The 25,081-nt window shown below is 40.1% G+C and overlaps 3 protein-coding genes across 32 annotated transcripts in view; 2 read left to right on the top strand and 1 right to left on the bottom strand.

Moving 5' to 3' along the window:
* Window positions 1–8,295, top strand: part of IGF1R (insulin like growth factor 1 receptor) — a 175,480-nt gene extending 167,185 nt beyond the window's left edge. For both annotated transcript variants that reach the window (XM_068695769.1, XM_068695768.1), the window contains exon 21: window positions 744–8,295. In XM_068695769.1, coding sequence (XP_068551870.1) covers window positions 744–1,110 — 367 coding nt within the window. In that variant the 3' untranslated portion in view covers window positions 1,111–8,295. The remainder of the gene's footprint in view (window positions 1–743) is intronic.
* Window positions 7,203–24,477, bottom strand: PGPEP1L (pyroglutamyl-peptidase I like). 4 transcript variants are annotated; one of them, XM_068695776.1, is made up of 8 exons: window positions 24,101–24,477; window positions 20,182–20,338; window positions 17,815–17,867; window positions 12,040–12,156; window positions 11,292–11,521; window positions 10,207–10,294; window positions 8,599–8,664; window positions 7,203–7,574 (listed from the first exon to the last, which is right to left on the bottom strand). In XM_068695776.1, the coding sequence occupies exons 2-7, from the start codon at window positions 20,210–20,212 to the stop codon at window positions 8,626–8,628; spliced, it is 558 nt and encodes a 185-aa protein (XP_068551877.1). In that variant the 5' UTR covers window positions 20,213–20,338; window positions 24,101–24,477; the 3' UTR covers window positions 7,203–7,574; window positions 8,599–8,625. The 4 variants fall into 4 exon arrangements, with proteins under 4 accessions (XP_068551877.1, XP_068551878.1, XP_068551874.1 ...); XM_068695777.1 differs by lacking the exon at window positions 10,207–10,294; XM_068695773.1 differs by having other exon boundaries at window positions 8,599–10,294; window positions 24,101–24,476.
* The window catches only part of LOC137863007 (protein FAM169B-like), a 262,188-nt gene continuing 260,977 nt past the window's right edge, over window positions 23,871–25,081 (top strand). For 25 of the 26 annotated variants that reach the window (XR_011100621.1, XR_011100624.1, XR_011100626.1 and 22 more), the window contains exon 1: window positions 23,872–23,996. Coding sequence is in view for 1 of the 26 variants with exons in the window: in XM_068695772.1 (XP_068551873.1) it covers window positions 23,963–23,996 (34 nt within the window). In the remaining 25 variants the exon portion in view is untranslated. Of the gene's footprint in view, window positions 23,997–25,081 lie in introns of all 26 variants that reach the window. The other variant, XR_011100644.1, reaches the window with a different exon arrangement.

Consider the following 25,081-nt stretch of genomic DNA (forward strand, 5'->3'; position numbering starts at 1 on the left):
TATCCAATTCTGCTGTGTCATGAAAATGCTGTTTTCATTATGAACATATTACTATTTCATTTTGTGGTTTTGTTTTTACCAGCATGGGACATTGTACAGATCTAATCATGGATGTGCTTAAACAGATGATCTCACACTCCATAAAATATTATGCATCCCTGGCCATAAATGAAAACAACATAATTTTAAAATAAAAGATTAGAGAATGTTGTTGAGATTTGTAAATGCCTTTTGGGTATTGCAATTAATTTTAATGTTATTTTCTTCTTTCAGGAAAAAGGGACTTTTTTACATTGTGTATTTTCTATTTTAATTTCCTTTCCAGACAGTGTTGATAGAGTAGGGACTGGTTCTTTGAAAAAGATGCTCTGAGAGGCGCTATCAGTTTGCTGTACGATTGGGTAAGTACAGGACATTGTGGAGGAAAACCAGGGAAACACCAAACTGGGATGAACATCTGCAGTGCTTCTGGATACCAGCTATCCACAAGATGGCTTTATAGGCAAGTGTGCGTGGAAGGGAGTTGAGAAGGTTTAGATAGGAGCTGGAGAAGTAAATCAGTGCTCAGAAAGGTCAGCTTGTGTCACAGGGATCTCGGCCTGTAAAACTTGCATCGCTTCATCTTCCACCAGAACTGAGTGATTTCCTGAGCGCGTGGTCTCGTTCAGTCACGGCTGGTTGCTCCCCAGTCAGGGCTCGTAAAACACCTCAGTAAATGGTTGTGCTCTGTGTTTCCTGTCCAGGTTTGAACTGATGCGCATGTGCTGGCAGTACAACCCGAAAATGAGGCCCTCCTTCCTGGAAATAATCGGGAGCATTAAAGACGAGCTGGATCCAGCGTTCAAAGAGGTCTCCTTCTTCTACAGTGAAGAGAACAAGCCTCCGGATACAGAGGAGCTTGACCTGGAGACTGAAAACATGGAGAGCATTCCTTTAGATCCCTCCTCCACCCTCCAACCCACTGACAAGCACTCAGGACACAAAGCCGAGAACGGCCCAGGCGTGGTGGTCCTTCGGGCCAGCTTCGAGGAGAGACAGCCGTACGCACACATGAACGGGGGACGCAAGAACGAGAGGGCCTTACCGTTGCCCCAGTCTTCGGCCTGCTGATCCTTAGAACCAGAATCTCACAGAAACAAAACACAGAAAAAACACACGTATTGGGGGAAGAAAGAAAGAAAATTACAATATATTCAAAGCCTACTGTACCTCAGTGGATCTTCAGAACTGCCATAGCTGCACTTGGGAGAACCCTTTTTTCAGTAAACAAGTTATCGTTTTTTCTTTTTTCAATATGCAAGCAGATGTTTGTTTCAGTAAAGGACTCCATTCATGGGGCACACAGTTGGCCTTTTAAAACTCTAATGTTAACACTTAATAGCAACAGAAAACTTGAGATCTGATGTCTCTCTCTCTCTTTCTTCTCTCTCTCTCTCTTTCTGTCTCTGTCTTTGCTTCATAATGGGAAACATATCTGCGTGCAAGTTCAACCGTACAGCACTTTTATCAGATCAAAGATATCGCAGGCCAGGTGGCTCCCCAGTACCTTTGCAAGCACCTGCCTAACACTGTAGGTCTTTATTAAAAAACAAAAAAAACAAAACAAAAAAACACATACAAAAAAAAAAAGAAACAAAAAAATAACAAAAACACACAGAAAAAAAAAAAAAAAATTTAAAAAGACTGGATTTTTAATGTTGCTCTTTAATCTTTTTAGGAACACGTAAAAGAATAAAAAAGGGCCATCATTCGTCCAAGGTTGTTACCATTTTCAACGCTGCCAAATTTTGCCAAAAAAATGAACTCTGTTTTTTGTTTTTGTTTTTTTTTGTAGGCATGGAAGGAGCACAGTAATCAACTGCTCTGTTTAAAGGAGATCCTGACCAATAAATTCTATTCAATCATACACTGGTATTTAAAATAAAAACAAAAATCAAATTGTCTAGACCTTTTTTCAAAACTGGACAAAACGTGATTTTTTTCTTGCGATGGAGAAGATAAAAGGGATGGGGTAAAGAAACAGCCCTCTCTCCACTCCTGTCCCCATCCCTATGAATTCTGGACAAAACTGGCAGTGGTGAGCTAAACAAACGTGTGCATTTTGTAAAAAAAAATAAAAAGTAAAAAAATTCAACCGCACGCCAAAAATGAAACATGAAAAACATGAAAAAACCGGCAGAGATCTCCATCATTGCAGCCTGCCTTCCTTCACAGGCTTGCAAGGAAAAAACACCTATAAAACAAAAATTGGAGAAGACAAAAAAAAGCAGTAACCGGATTCAAGTATATAATGCTTTGTTGACCTTTTCTCTTTATTATTAAGACTTCTCGAAGGGTCTTGCAGTTCTATGTTAGACCATGGATCATTTGCATACACATTGTCTTTTGTGTCACTTTTATAACTTTTTTACGGTTCAGATACTCATCTATATGTCTGTACAGAAAAAAGCTGCTATTTTTTTTGTTCTTTATCTTTGTGGATTTAATCTATGAAAACCTTCAGGTCTGCCCTCCTTCCCTTCCCTTCCTTCCCACTTCAACAGATTTTCTTATGCTTTGTACTATAGTGTGTAACTTTTACTTCTTCCTTCCCAGTAACTGATACCTTTCATATGATTTGCCATGAACTGTTTAATGCCTTTTTATAAATACATTTCCTCCTTTTTTTTTTTTTTTTTTTTTTTTTTCCCATTAGTTGTTTTACAACATCTTGGCTGTGTGGGTTACAGGGCTTTTGAGGAGGACATGGAGAAAGAAGGGACACCCTGCGTGGAAACACTCTGGCAGCGGTGTGGTGTTTTTAAAACCCGGTTTTCCTTCCTTCCCACTAACCTCTGCCCAGGCAGCATGCGAGTCTGTTACAGTGCAAGGCATGATACAAACTCAGGTCAGAAAAAAGGTTAAATATTTAGTACATTCTTGTTCAGTGTTTATATTCATTGTTGTACAAGGGTCCTCCCCCTCCTTCCCTCCCTGCTTGTTTTGGTCGTGGCACACATCCACCCACCCATCCCCACACACACTCCCCACACAGACAGACAGACACACACCTTTTTTATTTGTTGGGTACAACAGCAGACGCCAGGCTTTTGGGTCACTGATTTTTAAAATGACTCTTTTAACTCTTCCACCCACGAGCGAGAGCTGTACCGATTGCAGCTGGCGGTGCCGGGCGTTCTTAGGGTGGCCGTTCACCACCTGGCCCCAGCTCTTCGCCTTCCTGCTGAGGAAGCCCTCGTGGAGGATGCCTTGGGCTGCACTTTGCACCCCTGGTCAAAACAAAATAATGCAACAAAACAGCATGCCATTTCCATGGGGCAGGGTGGAAGCACATAGCTGAGGCCAGTGGCTCGGCTAGCAAACAGCTACGTGTTGGCAGCTATGGAAACCTGTACAAGTCCAAGCCTGTTGCTTAAATCATAGACCAAACCTCAGAACAAAAGAAAATGAGTAAGCTTGTTTGTTCAGTTGCAGAAGCCTTGGTGAAAAGGGAAGGAGGGGGCCATCATCAAGTCTATAACCAAGGAGTCGTACCAGTTGCTCATCTTAGTTACAGCATCTAAGCCTTTGTTTAGCACTGATCCAACCAAATGATGGCAGTGAAGAGGTGGTTCTGGGATGGAAATGTTTAAATCTTTTTGAGTAAGAACAAAGAATTAAAATATACTGATTGCTAGTTTTGACTGGAGATTTTAAAAAGTTTGTAGTGCTTTTTGCTTGTGTAGTTTAGGTCCCATTATCTTCTCTTGCCTCTGTCCCATAGTTATTTTTCCCTTCTAAAAATGAAAAAGACAAAAAAGTTAATTAAGAAGGTATTCTATGTAGGATTTTTTTATTTATTTTTGTGATATCAGTTTAAATCACTGTAGAGATGCCCCATAATAAATTTAAATACTGAGATAAGGGTTTTTGAGTATGACAGGGGGACAGTTTTTGATTTTTTTCAAACATTTATCTACCTCACTCTTATTTTTTTATATGTGTGTATATAAAAAAAATACATCTCACATTTCTCAGCAGCCAATAAATGCCGTTGATACTGGTAACCTCTCACTCCATAAACCACATGCTCTAGGTTCTGGAGGGGAACAGTCACTGCTCATCACAAAGGGTCACTTCAGAATATTTGCCTCAACTCCAAGGAGCTTGGCCTTTTTGGTCCCAATTTGTTACTATGAGAGAAAACCAAGAGGTGACTGACTTAAGGTTATTCTAAGGAAACACGAAGCCATTTTAATGTGTTGTCATGGCATGTTTAAATGAGTGGACAAATAGGTGACCTGATATAAGAACTTTAAATCATGAGTATTTGATCAAATTTGTTATAGAAATGATTTGTTTACAATGTTTGCAGGTCCAGAAGAGTTTCTAGAATAAAGGAATGGACTTTCTATTTGTCCTAAGTCATTCCTGCCAGTCTTTCCTCAGATACCACAAGCACCAAGAAGATACTTGGCTGAATCAGCATTCATTTGGCTCATACAGCAAGCATTGCTTTTTTTTTATTTTCTTTTTGACCAAAACAGTGAAAAAACCTGCCCTGGGCTGCCTGATGATATTACTACATCAAGTTTACAGCTTTGGATCTTTGCTGCTTCTGTTTAATGAAAGCACTGATTTTTTTTTTTCTTTTTTTCTTCAAAACTAACATTGAATTGATTTTTTTTTTTTTTAATGTGCCAGTAAAACTTCAGTTCCCTTTTCATCCCCCATTTATATGCTTCGTAACTGTGGATTCTGATGGACCAGCCATCAAATTTTAACTGCCCTCTGACAGCGTGTAACTGGTTTACAGGCACACAGGACTAACACGAGCTTGCCATCAACATGATGTATAATGTTTCTCTTTTTCCAGCTCTGGCAGCTGTTCGTGCAGGTGTTGGTTGTGGTATCTGAATAATGTGGTGCTTGGCTACTTGGAGCTGTACATGGCCTCTTGAATATACAGTCCTGTGGTTAAGTACTACAGGGTTTGTCTTTGGAGGGAGCATTTTTCAAACCCTGAAAAAAAAAAAAATTAAGGTTTTACTATGCTGTTTTTGTTTTCCCCCTTTTTTTGAGCTTCTTGTGACCTTTTGGTGTAGTGACTATTCCCCTCTCTTGCACATATTGATTACCACAACTGGAGATCCTCAGATCTTTCAGCTGGCTAGGAGGGTTTTGTTAAAACTGTCCAAGTTACTGGTTTTTATAATTTTATGTAGGTGGTTTAAAAATGCATTAGGAAGAAACACTAATGACGTAGCACCCATCATGATAAACATTTCAAAAAGCACTTCAATAGAAGACAGTCATGGGACTAAAAGTACGCATGTGTGATGACAGTCAGCTCTCCTGGACCAAACCACCTTCATGATACCATTGTGTTCTGTGTTTGCAATTCAAGCTTAATTACTTTTTTGTTCTGTTTGTTTCCATAGCTTTTTTTTTTGTTGTTGTGTTTTGTGCATTTTGAATAGCTTTATTCACATGGGTTTTTCATGCAGACTTCCCTTGGACAGTAAATCAAGTTGTTTATGCATGTGAACAACTGAGAATTAATGTTGGCTTGATAGAGTCATAATATGGTTTGTAATGTTGTTCTTCCCTGAGACCACTGGCTTGTCTGGTATGGAAAATTTATTTAGAACTTGAGCTATGTTTGAATAAAGTTAAAGTAATCCAATTTGTTTATAAATTAAAAGCAAAAGCCCGCCCAGTCCTGAAAACCAGCATTTTGACAAATGGTACCAAGATGTTCTAATTGCAGTAGGCTAACAAATTGTCATCGCAGTGGGGGAGGCTTTGATTTAGCACTCGGGCCGTTGTTCTCACCTGACTGGCATTGCAAAGCTTCGCAGTGGCACAGAAGGTGGTTTGGTTGCAAAGGAAGGTGGCTCCTATGTAAGCACAGAAGTGTCAGCTGCTCGGTGCTGAGATGCACTTTCAGGGGAGCGATAAAGTAGACGCAGAAGCCAAGCGTGATGGGAAGTTTGAGGCCAGCCTGTGTCCGCCAAGTCTTTCTCAGCACGATGCCTCTGCTCTGTAAAGCTGGTTCTAAGTGATGTATGATTCCAGGGATGCTCGCACTGATGCTCCTGTTGGTGTTTAGAAACAAGTGAAGCCCGGTTTGCCCAGGACGACTGGTCACCAGACGGAACTGCTCTCAGGTCCTCTGGGAACTGCCGAGGGGTGTTCAGTACAATCTGAGTCTAAGTGAATGACACTCCTGTTGTTGGTATAACTCCATACATATATATCTATATATGCATATAGATATCTGCATATGTATATCTATAATATAGATATATATATATTTAAACCCTGTTCATTCCATTAGTGCAAGTAACACTTGTTTCCTGTTGTTCTTATTTTGTTTGTCAACAGCGTGTTTAATCACTGGGCTAAACAACAGTGGAGGAAGGTGCAAGGGATCCACTCCTTACTAACCAGTGATAAAAGCCAGATATTGCAACTTAACCCATGAGTAGTTGTGCAGACAAGACTTTAAGAATGATGTGTAGAAAAAACACAGTGGCCAGGGGTGCTGAAGATACAGAACTGCAAATAGGCAGGAGGGCTTCAAAGGATGCCTCAGTTCAGAGAACTGGTTGCTCAGAGGTGAAAAGCAGCCTCCAATATTGAGTGCAGCCAGGTAAATCAGAATTGAGAAGTATTTGTATGGAGACGTATGAAAACAAAGGATATGGAAATGCGTATTTACAAAGACACAGGGCTTGGCAGAAGTTTGAAGTTGTTTCCTGAGCTTGGTGTGTGGGACAGCAGCAGAGCTCAGATTCTGATCATTGGTACTTGTAAATAAACCTTTTGACTTTCCAGCTGAAGTAGTAAACTCGTTAACGGGAGTTTGATGGTTTTTATTATCGATCTGTATGAATCAGTCTCAACCTACACTTGGTCTGTTTTGCAAGTACCTTAAGACTATCACTAGGTTGTATGCGTGCGTGCGTGTGTGCATCCATCTTTTTTTGTATGCGTTACGTTGATTAGTAATCCATTAGCATTTTCAATAGGGCTTTAAGTCCAGTAGATTACGGGTAGTCAGTTGACGAAGATCTGGTTTACAAGAACTAATTAAATGTTTCATTGCGTTTTGTAAGTACATAGAATAATTTTATAAAATGTTTGTAGTTTATTAATGCCTAAAATATAATTTAAGGGCACTTTTCTGTGTCTGTGTGGGTGTGTCTGTATGTGATCAGTTTTTTTTTTTTGATGGTACCAGTTTACTAGCTAGCTTTACAATATGCCAAAAAGGATTGCTAACTTGTCCAATTCATGGCTCATCCCCCTCCCCTTACCCACCCAAGCTTTGTGTCCCAGTATACAGCGAATGAATAAAGAAGTTGGGGAAATGTTCTGTATCTTCAGTATCCTGGTCTTCCAGAGCCCTCTGGTTGGGGTGGGATCATCTTAACTGGTCATTTCACTTTACTGTCTAGTGCAGTTAACTAAATGGACTACACGAACCTCACTGGTTCGGGAAACAGAACGGGTTTTGCTGCTACGCAGTCTCACTTGTGCTGTTCAGTACCTGCTTAACGGTTGCCAGGTGGTTTGAAGGATACGACTGCCTAAGAGAAAGAGGGAAGACAGTTTTGTAATGACTGTTGAAGAACTATTTGCAGATGTCTCATCGTTCTAAAAGTTTGTATGCAGCCTCTAAAGATACTGAGTACCATTTGAAGCTTTGTTGAAAGAGGCAAAGCAGGGTCCCTATTTATTTTTATTTAAGAATACTGAAGATCCCTTCCCCCCCCTGAAATTAGGCTAACTGCATTTCTGAAGTGTTACGATGATTTAGGTATTGTTTAAAGTCAGCTCTTCTGTTTTCTAAACCAGTGAGGTTTGAGATGAAAGGATTGGCCAGAGTTTGTCTACCTCTGGGACAAAAACAAAACTAGAAAGTGCTAAGGAATGGATGCAGTTGCAAATACAACATTTTCCAAGTTTTCTTGTTTAAATTTTTTTAAGAGAAAATTAAACAATAACATGGCCAATTTATTACATAAAAAAGACTTGCTGTGTATAAATTATTCCTAAAGAAATTCCTGTGTTTATATTAAAATGAATCAGTAGATAAAAAAAAAAAATTCAAAATGTTTTTGTATATTCTGTTGTAAGAATTTATTCCTGTTATTGCGATATACTCGGGATTCTTTACATTATGAAAAGAAGAAACTTTGTCTATTTTGAATGGCTGAAGCTAAGGCTCCTTTAGTTTCTCTTACTCTGCTTTTTTCTAGTAGTTTCAGTACTACATGATTTAAGTTAAATAAAAGAATTCTGTATGCATTTGTCTCTTTCTGAATTTATTGTTACTTATTGCAGAGCAAGTACAGCTTTAAAAAAAAAAAGTAGATCTGTTTTTCTTCTGCCCTTTTGGCTGCATATGATTGAGCAACTCTGAAAAAAAATCTTTGTGGAGGTCAGTACTGCCATTATGTTGTGTTGAAATCTAAAATATTTTAATCCAATGACGCTGAGTTTGTGGGCCCTTTTTCAATGGGACTTTTGGGTCCTGCTTTGCAGTAGGTGGTTTCTTTCAATAAGGGAAGCATTTTTATTTATTTATTCGAAGGAAACCCTTTTATTTACCTCTACAGCAATCCGTAGATGAGGCATTCATCCATCCAGCATGGGGTTATTGGTTTTCTGCAAAGACTGTTGGCAAAGATAGTGGCAAGGAAACTAGCATTACATCTGACATTTCCAATTCCTCTGACTCTTGTCAAAGTCTTGACTAGGGCACAGTGGTGGCCCAGAGCTTGTTCAGGCGTCTGAGCCCTTAGGTTGTCCTTGGCTGTTGACCTTTTTTACTGACATGACACTTGAGGAAACGAGCTTTTGTTTTCCTTAGAAAAATCCCAGATGCCTATATTAAGGTGCTGCTGTTTCATTCTGCTGACTGTTTTTGAAAATTAACTGCTAGCTTTATGTCATAATTGTCTGTTTTGGTACTAGCAAAATTACTAAGGAGAGCATGCGTTGCCATTCTGTGTGTGTTACAGAAGACACTACAAACCTCTGTCTTCTCCAGCATTAATAGTGTAGTGCTTCTGTATATAGCCGCGTCTGAGACATCGAGGAGCCTGGCTTGGCAGGGGAGAAGCGCAGAAGTGATCTGTCACTGTCTGATCCCGAGTTTTACAACTTGGGATCTCATTTGGTTCCTGTTTTGTAAGAAAGATGATGTGCCATAACGCATTCCACAGCACAGTGCTTCAATGATTGCCTTTCTTGGGACAAGTTAGCTTTTTGATTTTTGATGTATAAATCCCTGAATAGCCATGACCCATTGTACTGAAAGACTGTTGTCTTTGTTCTGTGCTTTGTGGAAGGACTACAGTGTTTTCCTTTGGGACAGATACTGAGAATTTGGGGTAAATGGTGTTTTGGGGCAATTTAAACCCAAATTACTAACAGCATTTCAGTGTCTGCCAGATTCTAGCTTTTTATTTGCTCTCTTTTTAAGTCACCCCAGCTCCGTAATCTGTTTTTGATGTGAAAACCAGTGTTTACAGCGGGTCTTCAAGAGATACAGATATCTGAAGAAACATTCAGATAACCGGACCCCTGTGTGTGTTTTGGTTTCGCCTGTATTTGAAGTTTTTATATGGGCACCTTCTATTAGATGAACTATCTCGTTGGACTTGAGCAGGGACTGAGGACCTCTGAGATCCAGTGCTGCATGTCCTTAGAGCTGCAAGCATGGATCTTGATTCAGTAAATCTGTAGTAATGTTTTTCTGCCCTTCCGAACTAGGATTGAGCGTCCCAAATGTTTCTTGTTTTCTCTAAAATTTCCAAAAAAAAAAACAAACTTAAAAGATTTTAGAAAGCATGTAACAACTTTTAAGTCCACATTCACACACTTTCTTAAATCTGAAGCAACCTTATCATTGTTAGCAATACAAACTATGAATTGTTGTTGTTGTTTTTTTTTCTCTTAAGCTTTTTACGCCAGAGTAGTTTGTTTTCTGTAAGGAGATTTCGCTAAAAATAACTTGGAATATAAAAATCTTTTATATAAGGGTTTTAAATAACAATTAGATTTGCTACTTCTAAGAGGTAAGGAATTGCATTCTAAGAAATACTCTTTTTTTTTTCCCTCTCATGATCCATCTTACTCTCTTTCTTCCCCGCACTGTTTTAACATTTCTAAGATAATTGTCTGTAATGCTTTTCCTAGAGAGTCTGCTGTTACCGATTTGGATAATGGAGGCACATGGATGAAAGCTGCTCTTCCATTGCCATAATACAGAGAAGCGTAATAGGTGTAATCACAGATATACCTGAAATATTAAGAACAAAACAGAAACAGAAACCTGGATAAAGGAACGGTAAACTTTGATTAAATTTAAATATTCTTTAAGTAGCCAAACCATATCTGGTTTATGAAATTATTCAACACATTTGTTTAGTGAGTAAAGGAAATGCTGAAATGAAACAAGCTTGAGAAACAAATATTCCTTATCTGATGATTCAGTTTCTCAGACACTCACCCAGAAGGAACTTTAAAAATAAAAATAAAATCACAAGACATGCATTCTTTTCTAGGTTTCTGTAAGACAAGTCAGATGAGAAAGGTAACACAGCCCCACTGGAACTACAACCATGCCATTACAGTACACTAATAATTTTTTTTTTTGGTGTGGATCATAAAACCACACAGTAATGATGAGATTGTTTCTTTTCTTTTTTCTTTTCTTTCCCTTATCACCCTACTTTTTAGCTTGGAGACCCAAATCCTGAAAGCACAGGCCAAGATAAGCGATTAAAAATAACAATAATTTTGTTTTGTTTTGTTTTTCTTTTAAATGAAGAAATCTTAATAGAAAATTGCTTCAGTACTACTGCAACTCATGATGAGATCACAGACAGTGTTCTAAAGGTACTTGTAATTGTTTTGTTCTTCGGTGTATGTATTTACATTTTGTATCCCTCCCAGTTGGGAAAGATAGATTAAAATCTGCTACCAGTCAGTATTGCTTTCAGACTATAATAGCACAGGTTTACTGGAGTTGGTAATCACAGGGTGTGCTATGTTGAAACTTGTTTCTTTTGGAATTCATAAATCCATGGAAAAAAACATCTACTGACTGTAGTTTTTCACAAAGGCTTCTCTACACAGAATTTAAATTTATCCTGGTTTCATATTATGCCACTTGAAGACCTTGCTTCAAAGTGATTTTGGTTGGAGGAAAAGTTATTGCAAAGATTCTTCAAGGTTAACTGAGCTGGCTGAATTACTTCTGCGTTTACTCTGAGACCCCGATACGCAATGTTTACCTTCCCGCATCTCTGGAAAAGATTATATCAATCCCTTCCACTGAAATGTTTTTCCAGAGAGTCTTCATATTAATTGTAGATTCAATCTTTTCCGGACCATCTAGCATGCAACAGCCACCTTCTGGGTGAAAACCACAAGCATCCATCTCTTTGTAGCCTTTGTTCTTCCCACACTGCTCAAGGATGATGATTGCTTTGGCGGATGAAGCCAGCCCAACATGAACAGTAAGCTGTTTTTTCCCACCGGAGTGAATAACAGGAAATTAAAAATGAGACCTGTTTTTTAAAAACATGTAATGTAATAGTGCCAAGCATTATGTGAAATACTAGCTGCGAGGTAGGGAGTCTTGCTGTAGCTCATGCCTAAAGAAAACTTTGATAAGAGATTATAAATGAGAACAAAATTGTGCTCTGGTTTGTTTTTTTGTTGTGTCTAGTCAACTAGGGACTTCAATGCTTCAGTACATTTTTTTTTTTTTTGCACCATGCAATTTATGGTGGATATTTTTTACTTTGTTCTGCATGCAGTTCTGCTGTTTAAATGGCACAGAGTTAAAACAGCATGCTAATTATTGTGTGCTCCAAAGTTCAGTTTGAAACCTTTATCACTGTTTTAATAGTCACTATCCAGAGTTGTCTGATGCATGTTGTGCAATAATCTTTTAGAAATCTTTTTAAAGATCCACTGAAAATAGTATTATCCAGAAATTAAGAGAACGATTGCCCAACCTTGTAACTAACTACTCACTAGTGGCTGAAGAGTTGTCCATATCTTGAGGACTTGCTCCTTTGCTTTTTGGTAAACCACTGGCAGTTCCATGATACGGAGATCTATGGTTTTACCAAGGCCTCTCTTGGACAGCTCCTATAAATACAAAAAAATAAATCAAACAAAAAAAACATGATGGATGTTGGGGATATAAGAACATTGGATTTCTCACTGTGATAAAAGAAATTGGGCTGCTCCAACTGAGAAAACATATGGAAGAGCATTGTAATGCATTGTTTCCTAGCCCCATTGTTTCCTAATGTCACATCTGTGTTGAGCCACTGTTGTATTTTCCAAAGGGATGCTCAGTGTCCAGTGGGTGGTTTGTGTAATTCTTACTGCTTAGGGACCGGTCCGTGGGGAACCATGAAATGCAGGATTTCTTAGAAAAGATCCACGCTGAAAGTATGTATTATGCTTTGATGCAGTTACGATCTGTTCCTCGTGAAGACCTAGTAGATAAACCTGCGCTTCTGGAGACACAAATGAGGGAGAATTCACATGAGAGAATTCACATTCAGCTGGCTTGAAATGCTTCAGGTAACCTCTGCTGTACTGTCAGTACGAGGTCACATTTAGAAAGGGTTTAATTGCGTTTTGGTTTAGAATATGGTTCCCTGGTAAAAGAAGGAAATGTTATTTATTGCGATGTTATCTCTCTGTCATTTAGTTGCAGTTCTGCATAGGATCCTTTCCCAAAGGAAACAAAAATGGTGCTCAGGTTTGAGGTGAAAGAAACAAAGGCATCCTTGAAATCAGCAGGTTGTCCAGATGGTTGGAAGATGTCCTGGAGAATAGTCAGGGATGAATGGCATGTGGAAACAACTTGAAATTGTTTTGTCAGTGGAACAAGGCATAGGTCTCTAAGTAGAAGGTAGAATACTTGCAGTGGCAGGATGCAGAAAGGATGCATCTGAGGCAGAAAGCGGTCCCAGAGAAGGAAAATGGTGGTTGAAAATTCCTGTTGCATCCTAGGAGACCACTTCCAAAGGAAGCTACAGATTTTCTGAGCTTCTAAGGAGGACATAGGCAAAAAGGCAGTAGCAGCAGTATCTGATTAGACGGAGAAATTTGTAACTTTTTTGTCCATGTCATTGTTTCCTCAAGCTTTCCTTTCTTACTACGGATACTTGTGCGGATGGGGCCCACAGTTCTAAGCTGTGTTAACTGGGAAGTTTGCCCTTCAACGCTGACTTCCTATATAAACTGTTCCAATTTTCTTGTCAGCGGAAACATTGATTAGCTGTGCTCAATAAACTATTTGACACAAGCAAGGAAACAATGCCTGCAGGGAAGTAAACACATCTAGAGAACACTGCCAGCCTTTTTTCCTCTGGGCGCTGACAGTCTTTGAGAGGCCATTGCATCATCTTGCTTAAGAATGCTGCACTGTGTCTTAGCTTCCAAAAAAGAAAACCCCAGCTGGTTCACAATTAGCATTTTATTTTCTCAAACATCTTTAATTTTAACATTTAATGAGATTCTTCCTTTTTAACTGTAAGGCTTAAAGTACTTGACTATCCATAACTTCGGTACAGAATTTGGAGATGAGAGGAGTTGTTAGGCTACTCTCCTCTTGTGCTGTCTGGACTGACATTCTGTTGTCACCATTTGTGACAGGAAAAATGCAGGAATACTTTTTGTGCAGAACAAAATCAGAAGCTGGCCGGTAGCCCAGAGCTGGGAATTTGTGTCAAAGACAGATAGTTTGCTTCGTCCCACGAAATTCCAGCATGTTGTCAATAATGTATACTACTCTGTTGTCTAGGAATCCTAACCACGGGCTTGCACACCATTACAGCAGATGTTGTGCAAACGAAACAACAAAAATGGTGAAGGCTAAGACAAGGAACAACCTGAATATTTTTTGCATTTAAGGTGAGAGGCTGAAGATGGTTAGAAAAGAAGACTGGATCTGGAAACTAAAGAGCTCACAGTGGTGAATTATTTCAGTAAACAATTTTGTCTGTTGTAACTGAAACAGAAAAGGAAATGTTGAGGGATGACACAAGTTTTGGAAGACATTTTTGCGGGAAAAGTGGTTGAAAAGAAGGCATAAAGGTTTGTTGTTGTTGTTGTTGGATTTTTTTTCTAAAAGGGAAATGGAATCCAGCATTATCAGCTGACAATCTGGAGTGATGGTGATCATAGCCCCAATTCAGAGGAGCTCTGGACCATGTCGCCTCTCCAAACAGAGGTGATTTGCACAGAGCAGTTGAGCTCAGAAGCAGTGGTTGTGTGTCCCACTGGGTGTTACAAGCAACAAGCAACCTAAACTTTTAGAAAACTCCAGGAAATTTCACACAGCTTGCTTGAGTTCCCACTGATTTGGGTTGCCTGGAAGTCGGGGGGTGGAGGGTTATATTGTGTGTGTTAATTTTGTGAACACTATTTGAAAAGGCATGTGTTGGTGCAGAAAGAAAAACACAAATATCCGCTGACCCAGTCAGTCTGCAATCATGTTGCAAAGGTTTTTTTGGTTGCAGGTTTAGTTTGTGTTTTGTTTTGTTTTGTCTTACTCCTGTAGATACCTCTTTAAAGCTTCAGGGATGTAAGAAAGTTCCAGAACAGCAATGGAGGAGCTGAATAGCAATGTCTTAGTTTCACAGATGATGAAACTAAAGCAGAGAGGGAGCGAGAGAGATTAAATGACAAATTTCCAAAGACCACATGGCCAGTGGCAGGATGAAAAACTGCGCTCAGAGATCTGATCCTCATCTCCTGATAGCAAACATAGTTCCCAGAAGCAGTTGGAAATGTGACCTGTTCTTTGCACTAACAGTTTAATTGCTGTGAATGTTGTCACTCAACTTGCATTTGTGCCCTATTAACTGGAGACTTCGACCTTGGTGCTAGATTGTCCTGCTAGGCTATTTTAGCTGCCAAGTACCAGACAGGAGTTTCTGGAGGACACACAGAAACAGGATCAGATCAAGGGGTGCTAGGTGGGACCACCAGGCTGTAACACAGAATAAACAGTTCAGGGAATCTGAGATTCCGAGGGTCCCATGTGGTGCTGAAGAGCGCATCATAATATCTCAGTGTGGTCTGTCTGCAAAAGTGGAGTAAATGCTTGGTGGTGTTTTCCTCTAGGGAGACTGCTCTGTGCTTCAAGAGTTAAAAGTGCTGCTGGTGGAGATTTCATGCATATTTTAGGAGGGTATTTCAGGTGAATGGACTTATGAGAACCATGAAAAACTTAGTGAGACAGGTTTCTGGAAGAAAAGCTGTGCTTCTAGTGCTAGACAACCATGTTGGGCCGTGTGACAGCATCTATAAAAGCTCTAAAGCTTTTCTCAATGACCCTGAATTGACAGGTTCACCTGTACTTTCAGATCCTTTTGATTCTCCTTTTCCCTAAACACTCAAGAGGGGCACTTGCTAAGGAATGAGAGAGCTCGATAGATGTGATGCTGATGGATGCCCTCTGTGCGAGGCTTCCTGTGCTGCGAAGAGAACTTGGGTTAATGCAAACATAGCACGGTACGCCTCGCATGCTTTGAATATTTTATTTCCATGTTACAAAAGAGGCAAGGTACATAGCATCAATAAGAACTCCAAAAACTCAGAACAAATGCTCTTTCTAAACCAGCAGAAACAGAGATTGGTAAAGTCTTATTAACACTTATCATCTGGTTCTTGGAGATAACAGAAAATGGAAATCTGCTTTTCCACCACATCGGAGGTAGTAAATAGTTAATTTGTAAGAGAAACAACACGGCACTACTATTTTTTGGAGTGCCCAGTGAAGGGCATGGAAGGGATGCAACTGTTGGAATGGCTGTGTGCTCACCGGATCAGTGTCTGATCCATCCTACAGCAAGAAAAGAGCTTCAGGAAGGTTGCTGATCCCATCAGCAAGGTGGAGAGTGAAAAAGCATCTTACAACGGAGCTGGCAACAGTGATTTTAAGGAAGCATATGCGTGTAAGAGTGAGTGTTTCTCACAAAAGTGAAGCCATTGCTCTTTGGCAAAGGCTCCATTCCTAAAGGCATGGAGGGTGAGGCTGTACTTTGAGAGTTAGGATTCTAGGGCTCCCAATACACGTACTTCTACAGGAGTTGAGGTGCTTTTGGTGTGAGGACCTGCCTGGGATATGAAGTCTTAAGACAACAGATACCAGTGTTGCAACATCACCAAGACTGCAGTGGTATCCTGGCTTTCGATAAGTGTCAATTCATTTTGAGCTACTAATTAGGATCGTTCTGGATAATGCTACACAACCATTAATCCTGCATAATCCCATTCAGTAGCTCTGGTCTGACTGCTCAGAGCTTCCTTGATGACGAGTATGAGTGTACTCTTGCTTAATTCTCAGAAAAGAGACTCAGCAGGAGGGCTTTATGTCACTTTAGTGATCCGTGCAGGATCCACAAGCCAAGTCTACATTTTGCTATCTTTAATATCTGTGCATGAGCTTCCTGAAGACCATTGGACTACTCATGTGAACAAGCCCAATGAACAATACCATGAGATTGCTATTTAGTATGGAAAAGCCTATCAAAATTCAAAGTACTTCCAGATTTGCAGCAAATTTCCCTGAATTGTCTGGATTAACTACCTTTGCCAGGGAATAGGAAACCAAAGCAGCATGACCAGCATGAATAAAAATTAATTCCACACAGAGGGTGTCACACCAGAGGGAAATGGATTCGTTATCCTCCATACACAAGGACTGACATCTGTTTCATTATGGAATGCTGTAGTCCATGTTATATAACTTCCTGGCATAGCAAGTGCATGGCATTGTTACAGAAAACTCATCTCATCAGTGCGTTTTGGCTTTAGGCTGTTTTGCTTGCAGATAAAGAACATGTTTTATTTTCAATGAGAAGCGGATGATATTGTGTCCAAAATTAGAACCAATAGGAATCAGGAGATAATGAGTACAAACATTGTCAACTGACAAATATTTGTGGTTTAGGGCACATGTCAAGTTGAAGTTGAGATAATTTATGGGTCTCGTGTGATGGCTGGGGTGTGGAAAGGTATAACAGAAGTATTTTTGTTTCTTGTTAGCCTACAGGGATAACATCCCTGATGACTTTGGATAATAGATCTGTTCTTCCAAACACCAAGTTCCACTCAGTGTTCCTATCCCAGCAAAGCTAGAATAGAAAATCTGTATGGGTTGGTGAGGTTGCTATAGCTTTGCTCTTTGGAAAAAGTTACTAGTTCCTTGTTTTTCCATCATTTTGGCTTGACTGCACTTCACTTTGAAGACAGATTCTCAGTAGCTGTCACCAAAAATTGTAATACAGTCATAGTCCTGTAGGGTCATTATCTTTCTGTCACCACTAGTATATAGTCACCACTTATAGCTGCCTTTTTCATTTTAGTCTCCTGATGAATTTAAATATTTACAGCCTTATTTCAGTTCCCCTAATAGACCATACGCCCCTCAGGCTACGCTTGTATGAGAAGGAATTCACCTTAGACGTGATAAAATGCATTGTGGTATGGAATGGCCTGTTTACAGAAGAGAGAGATAAACTGTGGCATTAGTTGCAGATAAGGCACCATTCCCAAGGGAAAAAAAAAAATCCTAAATGTTTTAAATAATATTTTGGAAAAAAAAATATTCTTGCAAATGATTTTAACTTAATTATTCTCTTCCCTCCATGTTGGGGGGTCTTTTCTAAGAGGCACAATTCTATTTAATAAGACACGAGAAGTAACTTTCTAGAAGGGAATAGAAAGCCTTGAAACAGTTTATGATTGGATCGCCTCCCTCCCTTTTTTTGTTATGCTTACCTTCACTGCTTCCCAGCTAGAATTAACCAGGTGTTGTCTAAAGGGACCAAAACCTGGGAAGGAAAAACGATGCTTTTAACCTATGTTTGCACTGCAAGTTTAGATTAGGTGACATGTAGGTGACATTAGGTGACATGTATGCACCCACATTTTGTTCTTTGTTATAATATTTTTGTTTATGGAGGTTGCCATTTTCTTAAGATAGTGTTTTTTCTCGTTATAACATTTACAGGAATAGCATTTTTATTTTTATATGTGCTGACATAAGAGCTAATCCCACAATCTTAATTCATGTCAAGGCTTCCTTATGCGATGTCCTTAACTGAAGCTGGGAAATGTACTGGAGCCAGTGGGACGGTTCATGTAAGTGATGATTTGGGTGATGATGATATCATCTGCTGCAGAAATACCACTCCTAAATGAACTGGTGTCAAATACTCCCAGGTCACTGTCAACATACTATTCTTATTGTTAAGGCTCGTGAAGATGAAGGCATGCATGTTTGAAAGAGTAAAATTGGATTTTATTTGTAATTTTTTTTTTTTAATCCCAGGTAACAGAAAATTAAGTTTTCCATCAGGGAAAATGTGCTTTTTGTGGTACTGGACAAAATCTTTCATCACTTGTTCTCCACAGGAAAAGAAAGGGGGAAAGGGAAAAGGACTTTTTGAATCCAAAGTACTAGATTTAATTTTACAAGATTCTTTAATAAAAAGAAAAAAAAAATCATTTTGACCTAGATGGGCATTTTGTCATTAAAGAGTTTGATGGAATACTCCCACAATCTTTATTAATCTCAATTACTGTTCTCAGTCCATTGTGTTGGCAAGTCTTTGATACTGGGTGGCAGGAAAACTGGTTTGTGAGATGGTTTTAATGCTTCACTTTTTAAATATTTAAAAATCTACAAATGGACAAATAAATACTTACAGCAAATGATTGCTGTTTTGCATGTTGAAAGTTACTTGTACATGGGAACAATTAAGCCTAAATGTAGGTTTATGACAGCTTTAATAATTAATGGTAGATTTTAAGCATTTCTTAATTTGTTGATACTTATTTCGTAACTGCTCACTATTTTCTCTTTAATATTATGAAAAGCCTGATGGTGCTAATACTTTTGCCAATGATTTCCTCAGGCTTAAGTTTGTACTAGGGGGAGGAGAGGGAATAGGGGAAATAGCATGCATTTCACATTCACAGGGAACAAAAAATACCTGACTAGTCCCACTCCATTTTCAGAGGGAAATTAGGGAGACACTCACTTCATTCTGAAGCTGTTGTGCATGCTTGTGTACCTGTGTGCGTGTGGAACAGTAGAATTGTAATACAGTTATTAAATAGCTCACAAAACCATGCATCTCAGCCGTGGCCTTAAGAAACCGCCATTTGGGATAAAATTGTTCTACAAAAAGAAATGAGTAAATGTAGGAGAGTTGTACAGTACTGACATACCTGCAACAACTTCAAGAGCTAACTGGCTCAATATTATTAGGCACTATATAACAAACTGGGCTCGGTGCCAGCAGGTTTATATTATGAGCAGGTGAAAATGTGACAGAGGCATGCTGTGATAATCTCTGTAATAGCTTAAAGATGCACCTGTGTCTCTAATGGGACACACTAGTCTGAAACCATTTGAACGAGTATAATTTCTGCACCTAAATGGCTATGTAAGGAGAGGAAGAAAATATAAGGTGCTAAAGAAGTGTGCCCATCAAAGTTATATGCTATAAATATCATAGGAGAGAGCCAGGTTGGCAGCCTTTTAAGAGGTTAGCAAATACCTCTTGCTCTCTTCTGTACTCCCATTCATTTCAACTGCAGTTGTTTGGAGCGAGCCAAACTAGTTCTGCTCATCTTGGAGCCATTAAAAAAAAAAAAAAAAAGTGTTTAATTGAAAACAGCAAGATGCAGATCTCTTTGATGTAGCTTCAACCTCATTCCTACGTCCTCAGATGACCCACACTGGAAAATTATCCAGCAACTCACATGTCAAGATATGTGTAATGATTGCCTTTAAATGAGCCAGTGGCAATGAGAGGAATAGTGAGCAGCAGCATTCCTTAAGAGCTTTAACCTTTTAAAAAACTCAGAAGTCTCTAGCTGGTGTTTCTGTCACTGTAATTCAGCAGCAGCTATAGCCAGCAAGAGAAAGAGAAATTCTGTCCCTTGTGCTGCACGTTCAGGCATGTTCTTTTGATATATTTAATTTAATGGTCTAGTTTAGTGGTGATGAGGCAGCATCTCCTGTTTAAATTTCCCTTACCTTGCCATGAATCTGAGACCCTGAAACTTGCCATGTGTTGCTCTACTGTGTGAGCATACTATCTCTAGCTAAAAGAAGAAGAAAATAAAAAATCTTACCAGTTACAACCACAGTGGATTTCGAATCCATGCTCCAACAGGTGAAATCTTGTCTTTCCCTTCCAAACAACAGTATCACAATTCATGCACCTGTGGCAGACTTCCTCACTTGGGGCATCTATTTTTTGATTCAAGCTGTTCAGAAGCATGCACATTTCTATGGGATGAAGAAAAAGGTTTCATCCATGGGATTCACCTTACATGGATAGTTTGTGATCTATGCAACTTTCAAAACAAATTGTTAACGTTTCATTATTAGAGATAGAAGCCTGGTTAATTGGGACTGCACCAAATGTCTTTTCCTGTTACCAGGCAAGCAACAGCAGTATTTGGGGAAGAACAAAGAAGTCTTAAAGAAACTTTTTGAAAAATATCCTGCAATATCAGAAACTTGTTTATATACAAGTAAGCAAAAGTAATTAAATCAATTTTATCGTATGTCTGTGAATATTGTGTTTTCAGCACAGCTGTAATTCACTTTAATTGTGAACAATTCATTAGCTACAAACATTTATCTGTCCATTTCTACTGTCTTTGTGCCTCTTTCTTACCACCTATAAATACAGAGAGGCAACTCTTATGTTTTTCCTCCTAGCACTTACCTAATTTACTAGTCTTGAGCTTTATCTTATGCCTTTTATTAAATACTTCAAGCACCTAACACTTTTAAAAATAAACAGGAAAATATTAATTTGCTAAAGGAAAACATTTATTTGGTAATAACATCCAATGGACAACGTATTACAAAATTTCTCTCCAACATAAAAGGTCAAAGGAACCCTGGAAGGTGGGTTATAACTTGTTGAAACTGGGGAGCTTAATTGTCTGTCTTCATTAACTGAAGTGCAAGAACCAATAGGGGGCCTGAAATCAAAACATATGCACATTGTCACTGCCCAAAACAAAAGCATATGAAAGTCCTCTCGGGAATTATAACTATGTGGGCAGAGGGTTTTGCTGGGTCTTGTTTTGAGTAGGAAGTGTATGCGTGTGTGTGAGAGAGAGAGGAGAAATAAACTAAGAATAGAAAGCCACTATATAGTCTCAAGAGAGATGGTAATTATGAGACCTTAAGAAAAAAATGCCTGAAGAAATCTCTTGGATTGGGTGGTGGCTGAGCAAAGTTTGGAGCTATGAGCTGCTTCTGTCATCTGAATCCTCCTGCGCTGAGAGAGAGAAATTTGTGGATTCTTTTAAATAAAATGACCCTGATTATACCGCCCACGTCTCTTCCTGACTAATACAACTTGCAAAACTCACTTTTGCTAGCCACTGAGGCTGAAGGAGCAGCTAATACAGTATATGTGAAGAACTCTTCAGCTTTAAATAATGCCAAATTTGATGCAACCTTCAGTGAATTGCACCTACAATGCTGTAGCCTTTAGTTCCCCTAGGTCAATTAAGATTTTTACCAATTATTTTCAGTGTTACTGGTTACTAAAACTTCTCCTGTGATACTGAACAGGACAATGACCTACCAGTCCTCACAGTTATTTCAGACGTACTTACTTTTTAAATAGATATTGGTAAATTAAAAAAATAATAATCTAAGTTTACCTTGTATAGGGAGGTCTAATGAACAAAGCATATGCAAGGAATAAAACAGGATTTAAGACCTACAGTTGCTTAATTAATTTCCTACACAAAAAATTATGAATGTGTTTTGTTTGTGACATTATAGCAGCTTTATAGACATATGGAGGGTATTGGTTGAATGCTGGGAAACACAAGGCATTTTATTAGATGTTCTTGCATGGTATAGATATGTCTGTTAGATCCATATACTCTGAAACAACTGAAATTAAAGCTACTCTTTAAATTTTTGAGAAACTACAAGCGTAGCTTTACTATTAGCACTCACACATATATGTATTCATAGCATACAGATACTTGAGGTTGGTGCAAATTTTTCTCCCTCTTTTACAATTAAGAAACTGAGCCCTGGCTATTCGAAGGCAAATCACAGACACAGCTGACTCAGCCATAACTAACACTGGTTGTTTTTCCTCCTGCTGTATACAAACGTGATTGGCATAGCACTCATTTTGGGGCAAAAAGAAATGGACACAACTCAACCACGAAAGCCAACGTTATCGCTTTGAACACTTTACCATACAGTTGCCTGATACGTTTAAAAAGGTTTTGAGCTGCTAAGAGGAAAAGGTATTTTCTGTAAATGCACTCTCACCACATTGCAGAAGTACCAGAATACTGCTCAAATAGCTCTTTAGTGGTGAAGGTAACAAAAACTGAATACGGCCCTTCATTTAGAAACAGCTCTTCAAATTTTATCCCTTTTATTATTACTTACATATAGATTTTTTATTTCTTGCTATTGGCAAGAACGAACCAACATGTTAAACTGTTAAGTGGAAGTGTTTAATATATTCCAAATTTATCTCAGCCGTCCAACGTTTAATGAGAGGAGGGAGAAATCAAGCTGTTATGCTATTTAACACTAAACTATAATGGGACTTTAAATAGAAATTTCAGCATCTAGCACTTTACATTTCTTTTGCATTCAATAAAAATAAATGATCCTCAGGGAAGACCAAAGATGGCATACAGGTAGGTGGAATATAACGTCACAAAAAGAGAAGAGACAAACATTTTGGTGTAAAGTTTGTTATTTCCTATAGACCATTGGTCTATATGATGATGAAACCTCTGGGCTGAGAACATGCATGATACTCGGGGAATGCTGGAAGGTGCAAATCTTCAAGTGATCACAAGAATGTGAAGAAACTCACTGATGTGCTGTGAGGTGGCTGTGTGACATTGGCTTCTTTGAGAGTGCCCGTGTATGTGCTGAAATTGTGTTGCCCTATTGTGAAGAGAAAAATTGCTTTGCCTTGTTGAGGAAAGAAAATACAAGTCTTTGTTACCATGTTTTTAAAAATATTTGAAGGGAAGATCAACCCTGTGGAGTTTTCTTTTAAATGCTGACAGGGAGCAGAGTGTGTAGCAGCAACGTGAGGCACTTAAAGCACGTTCCTGAAGCATTGTGTCCGAGGGACTGAAACCAGTGGTGTTCCCCAACAGCAAGCCCAAAAGAAAGTGTGCTTGTTTCTATGCAAATGTACTATTATTTCCATGTACTTTCCCCCTCCTCCCCCTATTTTTTACTTTGATACCTGTGCTAGCTATTTTAGAAATAATTAAGCAATCAGACAATCTCGGTAGGAAGGCTCCCAGGAGTCAACACCTGCATTCTGTTTTCTAATTTTGACAACTGTGTATTCTTTTTCATATTCCTACCTCTACTTTAGTTCTTAATATCGAGCAGCAGGCAAGATTTTTCAAAAGCCTCTTTCACATGACTGAAGATCACTGCGGTGCATGCCTGAACAATGCCATAAAAACATCATTTTTGCACTTCACTATTCCCAGCCCTTAACGAACCCGGCATTAGCCCTATCGTTTGTCAAACTGGACCTTTTAAGCGAAGAATTTAGAACTCTTATTCAGCATTTTTTAACGTTGAAGTGCGATGCTTGCCTGGTGCTTGAATTGGGGGGAGGACAGGAGCTGCTCCTTAACCCCACCACCACCTTGCCCTGTGTTTGGAGCCACCTTCTCACCCTTTTTAGCCTTCCCTCCTAGAGAAGCGGCGCCAGGGTTAGGGTTTATCGCAACCTCCGCTCTTTGTTCCCCTCCGGCCACCTCTCCCCTCAGCCCGGCCGCGGCCCCTCGCGTCCCGCCCTCAGCGCCCCGCCGCCATCCCCCCGCGGGCCGGGGCCGGGGGCGGGCCGGGCGGCCGGAGCCCGCCTCCGAGGCACTGATGGAGGCCGAGGGAGGAGGACGAGCAGCCGCTGGTAAGAGGGGAGGGAGAGAGCGCTCGCCCGCGGCTTCGCCTCCTTCCCCCGCCGGCCCCTCGTCCCGTCTCTCCCCTCATGTCCCCCCCGGGCCGGCTGCTCACCCGCCGGGCGCCTCCTCCTCCTCCTCCTCCTGTGAGGGGCCGCCGGGCGCCCCCCGCCGCCGCGAAATGGCGGCGTCTCCTCAGCGCCCGCCTCGAGGCGCTGCTGAAGCGGCCAACGTGCCGCCCCGGCCTCGTCACCGACACCTCAGTGCCCCCCTCGCCCGCGGGCACGGCTGGCCGAGCTCCTCGTGGCCGCGTTTCCAACCCGCAGTTTTCCCCAGGGCGGCTGAGGTGAGGAGGTGCCCCCGGGGTGGTCCCGTCCGACGCCCTCCTCAAAGCGGGTCTACCAGAGCAAGTCCCTGAAGTTTTTCTTTTTCTCCCTTTCCCAAGGGCACAAGGAGCTTCTCCAGTTTTTTTTTTTTTTTTTTTTTTTTTAGGGTAGCTCAAACCCGCCTTGAAGCAGAGAGGAGCTGGCCCCTCAGTTTCTGTCAGCTTTGGTTCAGCGGGTGGTGCTGGTAAAATGGCGCAGCTGGTGTGTGTGTGGAGGCACAGGTGCATTGTCCTGTGACCTTAACGGTGAGGTACTGGAGAACTAATAAAGAGCAGAGGCAGTGCTGTGTAAACATACTTCTACATCTGTGAGGCCAAATTGCAGAGGACACGTTAAAGTGTTTACTCAGACTGAGTTACAACACATCTCCTTTCGGGGACGAAAGGAGCAGTAAACACATTGTGTCTTGACCACCAAGAAATAACTTGCTGCATTATTTTGGTGTAGAGAGGAGGTATAAAAGGCTTTCTGCGTTGCCCTTGGTTACTTAAGAAAGGGTATTCAGTAAATACTTGCTTTGTTGATCGTGAGATGATTGTAGAACAAGAAATACATGGTTTCTAATGATTAATTTTGGGGGGAGAGAAAAATCATCTGCTTTCAGCACAAGTTAATCTACTGGTGGTTTTGGCCATAGCTAAAGCGCTTCTCTGCCCCGTGTGGGCCAACAGAGAACTCGCAATTCGTTATGAGGTGGAACACGGCTTTGA

Source organism: Anas acuta, chromosome 12, assembly GCF_963932015.1.
Source record: "Anas acuta chromosome 12, bAnaAcu1.1, whole genome shotgun sequence".
Taxonomy (NCBI): domain Eukaryota; kingdom Metazoa; phylum Chordata; class Aves; order Anseriformes; family Anatidae; genus Anas; species Anas acuta.

Bases quoted from the DNA above. Each gene is read 5' to 3' on its own strand.
- PGPEP1L (XM_068695773.1), bottom strand. From the start codon at position 20,212: ATGGATTCGAAATCCACTGTGGTTGTAACTG. The intron at 12,157-17,814 runs GTAAGCATAACA...TTGTATTTATAG, and splicing joins CTAGCTGGGAAGCAGTGAAG to GAGCTGTCCAAGAGAGGCCT. The intron at 10,295-11,291 runs GTAAACATTGCG...TTAATATTTCAG, and splicing joins TTTTCCAGAGATGCGGGAAG to GTATATCTGTGATTACACCT.